Raw genomic sequence first — 14879 nt, forward strand, 5'->3', positions numbered from 1 at the left:
TCCATTGGCACAGTCGTGTTAGAAAAATGAGCTTCCATGAAGTGGAAATTGGAATTCCACATACCTTTCAAACAACAGTTTGACCCCTAGGGATATTTTGTAGCATTGCATCCCAAACTTTCCCCTGGGGATGTTGGTATGGCTCACATTTCAGCAGATAACATTGGCATGGTATCATCTATTCATTATGTAACAAATAGATGAGAGTACTTGAAGTGAGGGGTGGCTAGGCTGGAGGAGGTCTACTTACTCCATCCCTGTTGAGCCTCCCCAGGGGGTGAGGAGCTCAATACTTTTGACACATCGGTAACTAACTTGTGAAAATTGCATGTGTGCAGCAGGAGATTTGTACCAGAATGTTTATAGCAGGTTTTGTTGCGTCTTTAGACAGTCCCAAAGTCCACCTATAGAGTAAATTATTAGTATTCATAAAATCAAATACCATATGGCAGTGAAAAATTAGTGAACTACTATACCTACATGTATCAGCATGGATGAATCCCACAATATTCAGTGAAGACCATATCCGGTAGAGGAGGTTTTTTTTTTTAGTTTTATTTATTTATTTTTAGCTGCTGTTGGGTCTTCGTTGCTGCGCGTGAGCTCTCTCTAGTTGCAGCGGGGGCTACTCTTCGTTGTGGTGCGTGGGCTTCTCATTGAGGTGGCTTCTCTTGTTGCGGAGCACGGGCTCTAGGCATGCGGGCTTCAATAGTTGTGGCTCTTGGGCTCAGTAGTTGTGGCTTGCTCCATGGCATATGGGATCTTCCTGGAACAGGGCTCGAACCCGTGTCCCCTGTATTGGCACAAGGATTCTTAACTGCTGCACCACCAGGGAAGTCCTGTAGAGGAGCTTTAACAAAAATTATTATTTTTTTAATTTTAAGAAGTGTTTCATAATAAAATATATAGGAGAAAGAATTTCCTGTAAGATCTGTTGCTGAATTCTACATTTTTTCATAGTCGAGTATTTGGTTATTTTAAGACCCATATCTGATCAAAAGTGCCTCTGTTGATTTCCAGAAATATAGTTCTCAGCTTTAAAAATGAAAATTTATTTTAAAGCTCTCTGACGTATTGTTGAGACATGTAAATATTTAAAATGTGTATCTTTAACATGCAAAGTGTTTTATCATGTGCTTCTTTTGTCAGGCCATGCTCATGTGTCTTTAGTGGCCTTTAACCAAAGAGTATCAACCTGCCAGGGCAAATATACCTAAGGACAATTCAGTCTTCTTTGACAAATTATTTTATACTCACTTACTTTAAAACTAATTCTTACTATATAGTCTTAAAATTCAAAGCAATATCTTAGAAAACAGTTTGGTCAGTGGTAACTTTGTTGTCTAGACTTTTTCCACAAGTTTTGTTTTTTCTTTTCTTTTTTAACAAGTTTTTTGATTTTTTTTTTCCTCCCTTAGCAATATATAAATGAGTACATAATTGATAGTGACTTAGGGGTTAGATTCTGAGGGCACCTTTTTAAGTTAGACTTCCAGTGCATTATTTGCTTATAATTTTTATTACTGTGAAATATTTGCTTGCCTTCAAATTGAACTCTTAAGATTCATGTTTTAACAGTTTGGTGCGTAAGCTGCTTAAATTAGGCGTGCTTCACTCTCTTTGTGTTCCAGGTTGGATCTCTTCTGCCTGTGGTGGGAAGTGAACTGTACTGGGTGTGGGAATGCCTACTTTCTGCAGTAATACATTTTGACCTTGGGCAGATAAACGGAGTCTCTCTATTTTTAGTTTCCTCACATATAAAATGGTATAACACCACTTACACTGCTTACCAAAGTTGTTTGAAAATCACATGAAATAACGTACCCCCAAAACACAGAACTGTTTTATACAAAGTAAGGTCCTAATGTTACCCATTTACTTGTATCCCTGCTTTTTCTTTGTTCTCCTGACTTCAGTGTCCACCAGAAGGAATTTTGGAACGACTTGTAATTTGGGCAACAAACTATGGGTTTGTTTTGCTACTTAAACTTGATTTCCTGGTGTTAAATCTGGATTTATTCAGAATTGTTTACTTGGAGGAGAAAAATTGGCCTTCTGGAGATAGCTCATTTCTTATTAAGTAAAGTTGAAGTACAGTTTTTCAGAACCTTTTCTTTTGCTAGCTTTTCACTTCTTCCTTTCATGTCCCCTTATACACAATCCCTAGAATATCAATTAAGGGCATGGGCTTAAGTGTCAAATTCCCTGGGATTGAATCTAGGTCCTCTGTGGCCCTTGGGAAAGTGACTCAGCTTCATTGTGCCTTGGTTTCTTCTTCTGTAAAAATGGAAGTGGTAATATTGCTCTGTTTACAAGGTTGCTGTGTAGTTAAATGAGATAATATATGTAAGTTGCTTAGCACAGGGCCTGGCACATAGAAATGCTCAAAATGTTTTAGTATTATTATATTATACTTGATAATGATTTCTGAGAATCTATTCAACATCCCATTCTTTTAAATTAAAATAGTATTTTAATGTATTCTGATATATTCTTTCTATGCACGCTTCTTATATTCTATATACAGAATATAATTTTCAATTTTGTGGAAGACGAACTATACTGTACTTAAGTTTTAATACTTAAGTATGTTTCACTTTACTTTTCAGTAAGAAATGGTTCATATCTAAAAAATTGTTTATTCTAGATTTTTCAAATTTTTAACATAATTAACCAGAGTAATTAAGATTTAACAAACTTTTTAAGAAATATGCCATGTACCAGGAAAAATATCTTTCTTATCATCAGTTCAGCCCTGTGATACAGGAATTATTTTTTCTTTTTTAGAATTTAAAAACTGCAGTTAAGAAAATTTGTGAGACCTACTCCAGGCTAAAGCACCAAGAGTGCAGGGATCTTTTTTTCTCTTTTGTTCACCATGGTATCTCCAGTACCTGAAACAGTGCTGGGCAAAGAGTGGGCGGTCAGTAGAAACTTGTTGGATATTACAGATGAACCCTATGGGCACGGATCCTTGTTTCAAGCCCAGTTTCCTTACTATTGCGTCACAGCTGTGTCTGTTAGCAATGCTCAGTATCTTTTAAACTCCTCTTCAGGATCTTTACAAAACCGGTTGGCAAGGGCATTTTTAAGTATACAGAATTAATGAGACATGCACTTGGAGTAGCGCTTGGTGTCACCTCCCCAGCTCAGCTGAGGCTTGTATGTGGGATGATGTGGTTACCCCTCCAATGTGGGCTGACTGACAATGGGGAGGTGTGCGTGAAGTGGGGATAATGTGAGGAAACAGGGCAGCTTTCTAACCTCTTTATTGTAGCTTAATTTTTTTATTTCAATGTTGTGAATTCCTAGAATATTAAAATGTAGAAGCTAAAATGATCTAGCGCCACATGCAAATAATTTTGTATCTTATTTTGATATTTTTATTCCTCTAAAAGTTCTTTCTTTAGTGAGATTCAGTAAAAATCAGTTGTATTCATGTTTCAGCTCTTGAAGAATCTTAATCTTGGGATGCGTAAATTGTCCCTTTTTTAATATAAGTTAACTATGAACTCTGATTTTACATATAAAATTCAAATATACTTTCTTCTGTTATGAATTTTGAAGTCCTTATTGTACAAAACATGGGTATCTTTCACAGTTCTTATTATTCGTGATGTTTTCAAAAGATAACCTCTCCATGCTCCTTCTAAGTCTTATTCTAGGTCCTTTCCTCTCTCACCATGTTAAAACCAAAACAAAATTGTCTGGGAGAAACCGCTCTCTGTCATTGTCTTTACAGTTTTCAGGAAAACAAGTTAGAATTATTTTAGGCTAGTCTGGCATCTCACAGCCCTGCTGTTGGGAGCCTTTCACCTCTGAATGTCTTCTTTGTTAGTATAAATCCTTTTCTCCTTTTTCTGGAATTGATAATTGCCTCAGTAATTCCTCCGTACACAAGTACCATTTATCTTACTTTATGCAGTGAGTGTTCCTGTTTAAATGTAAATTGAATCATAATATATTCTAAATGCATTAGGGAACTTTTCTTTTAAAAGAATTCCTTTTGTAAAACAAATAATTACCCATTCATTATGTTCTGGGTTTGTTTTTGTTTGTTTTCTTTTCGGTTGTTAGTGGCTGTTTTTTATTTTTTCTAGATTTGAATTTTCAAATACATGGTTTACTTAAAAATAGGGTATAGTTAGAAGTGACTTCTAAGGTCCCTGCTGACCTTTCTCTTTCCTGGGTTAAGATGCACTGATAAAAGCTGTAATTTGATGTTTTCTGAGCTGGATGTTGAGGTGGTTCTTTTCTCAGAAAGAAAACAGCTCCAGTCTCTTCAGAGTAGTATCCTGCTGTCTGTACTCAGAAGGAGGGTTTTTGAAGATAACGTGGGCTAACTCTCATCATGCTGGCTGTAATCTCTGTGCCTGCAGTCTGGTTTTACTTTACCCCGCCTCTTCCGTGTTGCAGCTGGTTGACAGCGAGGTTGTCGTGCTCTCCGCGCACTGGGAGAAGAAGCAGGCGAGCCTGATAGAGCTACAGCAGCAGCTTCGGCAGCTTCCGGGCCTAAAGGCAGATTTAGAATCCCTGACGGCAAGTCTGAGTAAGTTCCACGTTTGCCTCTGGACATTACTTCTAGGAATGAAAGTAATTTGGTGTAATTCCAAAGCTTTCTAAGACTACATTAAATTATTGCTTAACAGGATGTGGGGGGAAATAGTTCTAATTAATTTCATACTCTGATTAACTGATGATTTGACAGAAAACGATGATTTAAAGTGTAGAAGTGATTTCTAAAATATACCACTAACTTTTTCTGCCTCATTTCTGCTCAGAAAACATAATTTTGTTGATTCTTTAAAGCGACTCAGGGTGGTCTTTGTGACTTTAGGTCTCTGTTTAAAAGTGTAAATGTGGGAAATAAAAAGGATTAGGGTGGCTTTGTTATGACTAAAGGATATACTCTGGAAGTTGTTGCTTTTAAAATTAGGTCTGCTCAGAGCTTCATGTCTTGAAATATGCTTTTTTTTCCTCTTTAAACTGATGAGAGATCAAACCCTCATTAAATGAGGGTACCTGTTTGGCTAAATTTTTACCTTGTGGAAGTTTATATTTTTTTGTTGTTTTCATTGGGATGAATTATGCTGATATTTATTTCTTGAGTTTATATTCAGAAAATTAACTTTTATGCTTAACAGTTGCCACATCTTAGGATAATATTGTGGCTTATTATTTTCTAACCAAGCTTAAGATCTTAGTGAAGTAAGAGGTAGGAGTTATCTACATAGGAGTTGAATTTCTTGAGCTGATAAACTGACCCAGTCTTAATAGGTAAGGATACCCCACCATCTCTTCTGTTTTTCAGTACTGCCTTTTTAAAAGCTAAACAAAGCTGATTTACAAAGCGAGTAATTAGGAAATCATAAAACGTGTGTGTGTGTGTGTGTGTGTGAATAAAATAGACACGAATGGTATTTGGAATGCTATTGCTGATAACAATAGCTAATGTTTATAGCACCCACTATGTGTCAGAGATTGTTAGGTGCTTTACAAACATTTTCAATCCTCACAAGATCCCTGCAGAAGTAGCTTTTATTATCCCACTTTACAGCTAAGGAAAGTTAGCCTTGGAGAGGTTGTGACTTGCTCAGGGTCACACAGTTAATAAGGTGTGAATCCAGGATCCCAGTCACGATGATGAGGGATGAGGCAGTTAGGGTGGCAGCTGTCAGTAGGCCTCATGAACTGCATTCTTGAAACCCTGGCCTTAGGGTTCTGTTATTTCTGAAGGCAGGGTGTGGAAAAGAGATCCCGGGTCTTAGGAGGAAGGCCCTCTGCATTATTTCCCTCTTGCAAGTATAGGAATGATTCTTCTCAAGGCTTTGATAACTAACTGATGGAAAAAGCCTCCAAGATATTTGGAATATTCCTTTTAGCCACTTTCTTTTTAGCTTCTCTTCCTGTATCTCTCTGAGTCACTTGCTTTTCATTGGTTATGTATTTCTTTGCAGAGATATTCACCTCTGATACCATCCCCCCTTTTCTTTCCAGCTGAGAGTAAATTCTGTTTATAAATGTTATTTGTTTGATACCACTCTTCTGATTAAATGCATTTTGCCACAATTCTAATTATTTTCATAGTTAATTCTGCTTAGGACATGCAGTATATATAAGTTTTTCTTAAAGTAGAATATACTGTATTTTCATTCTCAATTAGGATTCTTATATCCTGAAAAAATGATACTTAGTGACATAATACCATCTTCTTTAGAAACTTCATTTTGGCTTCTTAAATGAAAGGGGCAGGCTTCCCAAATGCTCACTTGAATTTTCTCTCTTTACTAACCTGAGAACATTGACCACTAAAGGCAAATTAAAGCTAAAGGTTTCTCTGAAGTACTATTCTAGACGGTCACTTCCAAATAATTTGATTCTTTTTTTTCATTGAAGTGTAGTTGACATATTAGTTTCAGGTGTACACATAGTGATTCAACATTTATATACATTATGAATTGATCACCATTGTAAGTGTAGTAACCATTTGCCACAATACAGTTATTGCAGTATTATTGACTTATTCCTTTTGCTGTGCATTACATCCCCATGACTAACTTATTTTATAACTGGACATTTGTACCTCTTAATCCCCTTCACCTATTTCATCCAGCTACCCCACTGCCCTCCGCTCTGGCAACCACCAGTTTGTTCTGTGTATCTGTGAGTCTTTTTCTGTTTTGTTTATTCGTTTTGTTTTTTAGATTCCATATGTAGGTGAAATCATATGGTATTTTTCTGTCTGACTTATTTCACGTAACATAATACCCCCCCATGTCTATCCATGTTGTTGCAAATAGCAAGATTTCATTATTTTTTTATGGCTGAGTAATACTCCATTGCGTTTATCTATATATCATCTTTTTCCATTCATCAGTTGATGGACACTTAGGTTGCCTCCATATCTTGGCTATTTTTCTAAAGCTGTAGTGAACATGGGGGTGCATGTATCTTTCCTAACTGGTGTTTTCATTGTCTTCGGATAAACACCAAGGAGTAGAATTGCTGGATCATATGGTATTTCTCTTTTTACTTTTTTGAGGAATCCATACTGTTTTCCGTAGTGGCTGCACCAACTTACGTTCCCATCAGCAGTGCACCAGGGCTCCCTTTTTTCCACATCGTCACCAACACTCGTTAACTGTCTTTTTGGTAATAGCTATTCCGACAGGTGTGAGGTGATATTGTGGTTTTGATTCGCATTTTCCTGATGATTAGCAGTGTTGAGCATCTCTTCATGTATCTGTTGGCCATCTGTATGGCTTCCTTGGAAAAATGTTTATTCAGGTCATCTGCCTATTTTTTAATCAGATTGTTTTCGGTTTTGATATTGAGTTGTGTGAGGTCTTTATATATTTTGGATATTAACCCTTTATCAGATATATCACCTGCAATATCTTCTCCCATTTAGGAGGTTGCCTTTTCGTTTTGTTGAGGGTTTCCTTTGCTGTACAAATGCTTTTTAATTTGATATAGGCCCATTTGTTTATTTTTGCTTTTGTGGCCTTTGTCTCAGGAAAATATTTTGAAGCCAAATCTGGTAGGTTGTATAAATATATATCTGTATCATTAATGTATTTTGCGAATTCATCTTAATGAGTTTATGGATCATTCTTAGGTATGCGAATCATTTGGTTTTAAATGCTTGCTCATAAACTGTGGATTCCTTTATTTTTGGGTAGCTTCCAAAGACTCCTTGTCATCACCTAAATACCTTGATATAATATTACAAGGTTTAGTCAAGCAATAATAAAAATAAAAATAACTTAGAAGAAAATGATAACTGACCTATATGTTAGGATTCTTGTAGCTTCTTTGAACTTTTTACCCTTTCATTGTCAAATCTAATACCATATCCAGTCAGTCCCTCCATTTCCCAGGCTACTTAACTCTTTGAGTCTTGCCTTGCTCTCTAAAGGGTCTCCCCTTATTAAAGAATAAGGGATTAATATGATGTGAACAATTTGAACCTTTGATGATGCTTTTAGCTGTGCTGTCCTATGGCTTAATAAATATGACTCCTGATTACATGCTCCCTCAGGAATTAAGTAAGAACAGATAATCCACTCATGTTTTTTTTAATGGGGTGTGATCCATCCAGCTTACAAAAGCGTGTGTAATAGATAATTACTGGTAAGGCTTATCATTTAAAAAAGAAATGATAAAGGTATGCTGGGAATTGGAAAATAAGGGCTGTTGGACTGACTCTCCGATCTGGATTTGGATCTCAGTTCCACAGCTTCCTAACTGTGAGACCCCGTGCAGGTTTCATAACTTCTCTAAGCTTTAGTTTGCTTGCAGGATTGAGGGTGAGAGTACCTGCCTCGTAGGGTAGTTGGAGGATTGAAGGATGTGATGGGTGTAAAGCACTCAGCACAGTGCCTGGTGTATTAGGCATCTGCTGAGTGCCATGTGCCGTTTGTAGGCTCTGGGGATACAGCAGTGAACAAGACCAGGCAACTGCCACCAGGATGCTGACGTTCTACTGGGAGTCTCTCTGGCCTTTGCAAATTTATAAATCCATTGTCTTTGACAGAAGGGTTTGGATGGATGTTATGTAATTTAGCTTGTCCTGCATAGAATGTAAAACCATAGCATGAAATGTGGTGAGAACAACAATGTATTATTCTGAACATTGAAAGACAGTATGTAAGGATAAAAGGGAATGTTGTCCTCCACATCCTGTACACTTTCTTATTCTGTGCATTTTATCATAAAACTGGTAAAATGTTTGAAAAGTATTTATTGAATTCTCTTGAACTTCCACTAGAGGGTAGTCTAATCCTATTCCTATATTGAAGTCTAAAATGTCAAGGGCTTTTCTGAGTTATCTCTATTGCTTAGTTTATTTTGTATGACCTACTTAAAAAGACTGTTACCTTTGTCTAGAACAGATGATTCTGTTAATTCTTAGATAACAAAGTGCTGTAAGAGAATGACAGCCTTATACTGAGCTTGCATCTTTCTTTTGATCTGACCTGTTTTGCTTTCTCTGTACAGAATTTGAGAGTGCATCTAGCAGAGAGACTGTCACAGTTTTTAGGGTTTCATGAAATACATTATCTTATTGTCCAGGTTACGTTCTGAGATTAGACCCTTCAAGAGACTCATTAACTCTCTTTCGACACCTTTTAGTATACACTACACAGATCTCATTTGTTCCATGATGGCTTTTAATGCATTTCTTAAAGTTCCTTATTATCGTACCATCATTACCTTATTACGCAAAGAGTAATGAAAGTATTTGTTGAAGACTCTTGTGGTCCTTTAGTACCCAGCCTCTGTGACCTATGGGTTTGCAGTCAAAGATTTCTTTGTTCCTTGAGGCTAATTATTTTTGCTAGAAAATACTCATTTAAGTGTGAAATTACGAATTTTAACGTGCTGTTCCATTCTTCATATGTCAGTGGTTACACTACAGATAATATGTATTTGAAACAAATGGCACAAAGGAAAATTCCAAGCAGAATGGCTCTTCCTCTGGGATGGTCTCCTCCCAAAGATTTGTGACGTTCTTTCCTGCACAGCTGTCAGGCTCTCCCAAATGGCTTTTCCCAATAAAATTCCACCCATCTTTTCCACTGATCACTAAATGAGACATATGCTGTTGTTATAGCGAGCAAAATGGTGAGGCTGGAATTTCTTATAAAAAGGTACATTTGTGTCCACGGAGGCCTGCTAGTGTTTTATGTACGTGCATTCTAAGTCTGGTTACCAGATTGACTCATATCTGCAACTCGTTTCCTAACAGGAGATGAGTAGGGTGTGATGGGGAGATTAAATTTCTGCCTGTTTAAATTCAATATAAAATATTCAGAATACATACCATATATATGCTTATAATTATTATTTAAAGAGGTTTTTAAAAAGTTTTTAATATAAACAGTGAAGAAGATTTATGTTCATCAATACAATTCTTCTGTATTTTATTACTGACTTCAAGCCTGTTAAGAGTTAAAATGGAAAAGTTCCATTGCTTCTTCTGCTTTAACTCACCGGTAATGGGGCCTGATTTGATACACTAATAACAAAGTACCATCTTGTTTAATGTTTTCATAGTTCTCTGCCCATGTTTAACTTACTTGTTTACAAAATTTAGGATAACCTCCTAATATTTAAATTAGATGAACATGAATCATAGATTTGCTTTCTTGGTTATTATTTTATGTTTTAGAGTAATAGAATCATTCTGTCTCCAGAAATCCTTTTTAATTGAATTCAGCAGACTAGGTATTAGGGGATACAAAGATGCAAAGATATAGTCTTTACGCTTAAGACATTCACAGATGCCTGAGAGAGGTAGGAGTGCACAACTTGCGGTAGAATGTCAGAGTATAAGTCCTGGGCAGGGTTCACAGGTCTGTGGAAGCACAGAAGAGGGGAGAGAGCCCTGCGGGCTGGAAGCAGGGCGGGCTCTGACTTGAACCTGCCAGGGAGATGCAGGGCAGGGAGGCAAGCGGAGACCTCTCAGGAGAGGCAGAGGCAAGGGGGCAGGAACACACAGGACCCGCCTCGGAGTGATGAGCAGTCCTGAAGGAGAGTGGTAGTGAGGTTGGAAAAGTAGGCTGTGGCCAGCGAGTGGGGGCCCCTGGCCACCACTTTTAAAGGGGAGAACATAAATAGGAGTTTGGCAGCAGCCATAACGTGACCACTGACTTTCCCGAGCATTTTAAATCTCGGTTTGCCATTCAGCACGGGAACATGACGCTGTTGGCCTACATATCAAAGCCTCACCGTTATCCAGCCCCCTGTATGCTAAGGATAGCATGCATGATGCTAAAGGAACCAAGTAGCTTAGAGCTGAATGGATTCCATATTAAATGTAATTATTCTAGTTCTTATCACTTATCAAAGTGAAATAGCCTTTAAATAATCCTATTAGCTATGATCGTCTTTAAAGACCCTGTCAAACTAGTTAGAATGAGCTGAACATTGCTTCTTCAGGGCCAGTAACACTAGCTCCCAGGCTGAGGCTGCTAGTCATTTTTCCATTTAATACAATAACAAAAAATAATCTAAATAGCAACTAATACAATAGCATCATTTTGCCTCTTTCCCGCCACATAAACTCCTTATGTACCATTTATGACATTATTAAAATCTTAGATATAATTTTTCATTGATTAAAACTTAGATTTTGCACACTGTTTCTGGTTAGGCTTTCCATAGTCACACATATTAGCTGTTGTATGTTACCCCTGTAGATAGATTCAAAACCGTTATGAACTGCATTATCAGTCTTTTCCAGACTTGCCATGATCTACAATGATAGATCAATATGATAAAAATCATTACCTAAAATGTCTTTGAAGAGGAATGCTAAACTACTTGTCATCACATTTTAACTTTTCAGTAAAATTTTATTTTCCCCCAAAATCCACGTCTTTAAGCCCTAGACTCTACCAAATAGAAGTGGGAGTTTTTATAAGCATAGATATTTAGTAGAGTTAAAATTTAGGATATTAGAAAATGTGAATGCTTCTGGATTTAATAGATCTCCAGATCAAACAGATCAATTAAAAACAGACAAAATATGTATCTTAATAAACCTGAAACTACCCGTTGAAATTTAGGGAATTTGGGCCTAATGTAGGTGCTACAGAAGCTAATTTAGAAAGTGACGTGACAATCTAGTGGATAAGGGAAGGGATTAGACACACCATCCTTGTATCGTAGCTATCTGAATGAAACCAAGGCTGGAAAGCTGCACAGCCAGCTTGCTCCTTCCTCGAGGTCCCTTCCTCCCGACGGCTGTGACTTCCAGACGTGGGAGTCACATTTCTTGCTGAGTCTCACTCTCCCTAATCTCTGTTAGATGCCTCTCCTTTGAGTTTTCACAGCACCTCAAGCCAAGCTCTGTCAGGCAGTGTTGTCACTGAAATATGCCTGCCCTCTACTTTAAGCTCTTTGAGTGCACGGACTATCTTTTTCATCTTTGTACCCCAGTGTCTGGCACATGCGGTGAGTGTTCGGTAAATGGCCCTGATGCTGTTTGAGTTCTAAAACCTTTGACCTCTGAAACTTTTCTGTTGTCTGAGAAAACAACCAGTCCTCACCCCTATGACTATGAAGTCTTGGTTTACTTACGCATCTATCAACTGGAAATCATTTTTTTTTTTTAATTTATTATTTATTTATTATTTTTATTTTTGGCTGTGTTGGGTCCTCGTCTCTGTGCGAGGGCCCTCCCCAGCCGCGGCGAGCGGGGGCCACTCCCCATCGCGGCGCGCGGGCCTCTCACTATCGCGGCCCCTCCTGTTGCGGAGCAGAGGCTCCAGACGCTCAGGCTCAGCAGTTGTGGCTCACGGGCCCAGCCGCTCCGCGGCATGCGGGATCCTCCCAGACCAGGGCCCGAACCCGCGCCCCCCGCATTGGCAGGCAGACTCCCAACCACTGCGCCACCAGGGAAGCCCTGGAAATCATTTTGTGTAAGAGGCACTCAGTTTTGATTCCTGACTGCTCTTCACTAGCTAGGTGACCTTGGGCAGAGCTCTGAAATAATTTCTGCAGGCTTTGGCTTGAATCTTTTAAATGAAGGATTTGACACAGATTATCTCCATGTTCCAACGAAGCTGCAAAGTTCTGCGGCCTAGAGACAAAGCTGAGTTGTTGAAAGACCAGTGGACAGTGAGCGCTGCTTCCTGGGTGTTTGTACGTCTGCGCAGCACCTTGGAGGTTTATACGTGTCGCGTGCACGGCCAGACAGACGCTGAAGTAACTAGGAATCTCAGATACTAAATTGTGTTCAGTGTCACGTGTTAGTTATACTTTGCTATGCTCACATATGAAAATTGCCAATTCGTGTGGGGTATATGGGGTCATTAGGATATCATACATTAGGTTAATCAGGATTCTCTGTTTCCTCATCCTGGTTAATAAAGTATTTTTTAAATTGAAGTATAGTTGATTTACGATGTGTTGATAAAGTATTTAAAGTATTCTGGAAAGTTCTGTTTTGAAAACGTTTGAGATAGAAAAATATACTCAAAAAAGATAATTTGAAGTATGTTTTGATGTTAGTGCATTTTATTTTGCTTCAAGAAAGTTTAATAAAAATATTAGATAAATGCAGAACAATCTCAACAGTTCAGACTTTTAACTTTTGGACACTTTTTCTTTTCCCCTTGATCAAGGATTCTGATTTTTGACGTTTGTTTCTTCTTTTGACCTTATATACTTTCAGCTCATTTAGAGGCTAGTTTTGAGGAGGTAGAAAACCACCTGCTGAATCTGGAGGATTTATGTGGACAGTGTGAATTAGAAAGATACAAACATATGCAGTCCCAACACCTGGAAAATTACAAGAAAAATAAGAGGTGAGTTTGAAAAATTGGCCACGATATTCATTTTCAGTCTCAAAGTTTTCCGTAGTACTTTACATGCTACTCTTTATAAGTTTGGACTGATAAAAGACAAAGGTGTCAGGTAAATCTCTTTAATAAGCTTTCCAAAACATGATTTTTTTTGGGGGTACCACTATCTGTTGCTGTTTTATTGGAGATGAGTTCTGGAAAGCTAAGGCTGAGATAGATGGTGGAGGGGAGCAGTGCAATGGGCAGTTTCCCAATCAAGTAGAACCCCCAACCTCATTTTCTCCAAGTGGCAGATCCTGCGCTGCTTTTTCCCCTTTTCTTCTCTTTTATTTAGAGCAGGAGGAAAAGGAACCTAAGCTCAGGCTGTGGAAAGGGGCTAAGCTTTGTCACATGTTGGCTATTAGACCTTCAGCAAGTTATTGAATCTCTTAGCCTCAACATGTGTAGCTTATAGTGAGGATAATATTGTACCGGTTTCCTAGAGTTGTTGTGAGGGCTCAGTGAGATGGTCATTATCAGATGCAGTGTGTGCTCTGTCAGTAGTAGTTATTACGGTGATTATTTTCATTGGACTAACCTGAACTGGAAATGGGTAATAAGATTTGGAAGTATGAAATTTTATTTGTCATTCTTTTCTTCATTCTCACCCAGTGACTTAGATTTATTAGATATAATTAGTACATTATAATTTATATGTTACAAAATGAAAATCAACTTCGTGTTTGGAAAACAGCCTCACCTTTAATCTGAGTAAAAGCCAAAGTGTACTGGACAAGTCTTAGCATGTTTCACATAATTGAAATATCATTTTAGAGGTATTTAGAGGAATTGTGTAGTAGAAAGAGCACTGTCATTAGTCGGAAGACCCAAGTCCTGGCTTCTACTAATTCTTTGCTCTTGGGCAAGCTGTTGACTTTTCTTTATATTTTATCCTGTTGTTAAGCTTTTCTTGACTAGCATTTGAAAGACTTCTTAAAAAATTATATAATTTTAGTAAATTTAGATATGATAAACAGATTTGTTGATAGCACCTGTTACTCTGAAATATGTAGGAAAAAATAGTGTGCCAGTTGATGACTACCAGTTTATAATCAGTAGCTTGAAATCTATAGGTAAAATAATGGTAAATTTTTCATGTTCTGATAGGCCAAATTTTAAAAAATTATAAAATGTACTTTATTTCTCAAGGACTGCATGAGATTAATGTAAGATGGCATAACAGGTTTTAAACCTAACAGTTTCAGTGCGAAATACCAAAGGTGGGAAATTTAAATTAACTAGTACTTTGATGGACTTTCCAAGACTTTGAAAAAAATTATATATGTAGATATTTGTTAATGGTTACTCCTAGCATCTTCATAAAATAAATATTTATTAATAAATGCCAAAGTATTTTGCATCTGATTGTCTAATAAGACATTAGACTTGTGACTTAGCTTGAAATCATATTTTTATCCTGAAATGATAAGTACTGATTTAATTCACAATTGTTAACAGTAATATGATTTGTTTTGGTTATTGTGAAAAGTCCTTGAAAACCTAAGCTTGATTTTCTTCTCTGGCACT

General features: G+C 37.5%; 1 protein-coding gene across 1 annotated transcript in view; it reads left to right on the plus strand.

Moving 5' to 3' along the window:
- Positions 1-14879, plus strand: part of DTNBP1 (dystrobrevin binding protein 1) — a 121872-nt gene that overhangs the window by 28829 nt on the left and 78164 nt on the right. Inside the window, exons 5-6 of the mRNA XM_057555284.1 lie at positions 4417-4549; positions 13184-13316. Of these exons, the coding sequence (XP_057411267.1) occupies positions 4417-4549; positions 13184-13316 (266 nt within the window). The remainder of the gene's footprint in view (positions 1-4416; positions 4550-13183; positions 13317-14879) is intronic.

The sequence above is a fragment of the Balaenoptera acutorostrata genome, chromosome 10 (genome assembly GCF_949987535.1).
Source record: "Balaenoptera acutorostrata chromosome 10, mBalAcu1.1, whole genome shotgun sequence".
In the NCBI taxonomy this organism is placed as follows: domain Eukaryota; kingdom Metazoa; phylum Chordata; class Mammalia; order Artiodactyla; family Balaenopteridae; genus Balaenoptera; species Balaenoptera acutorostrata.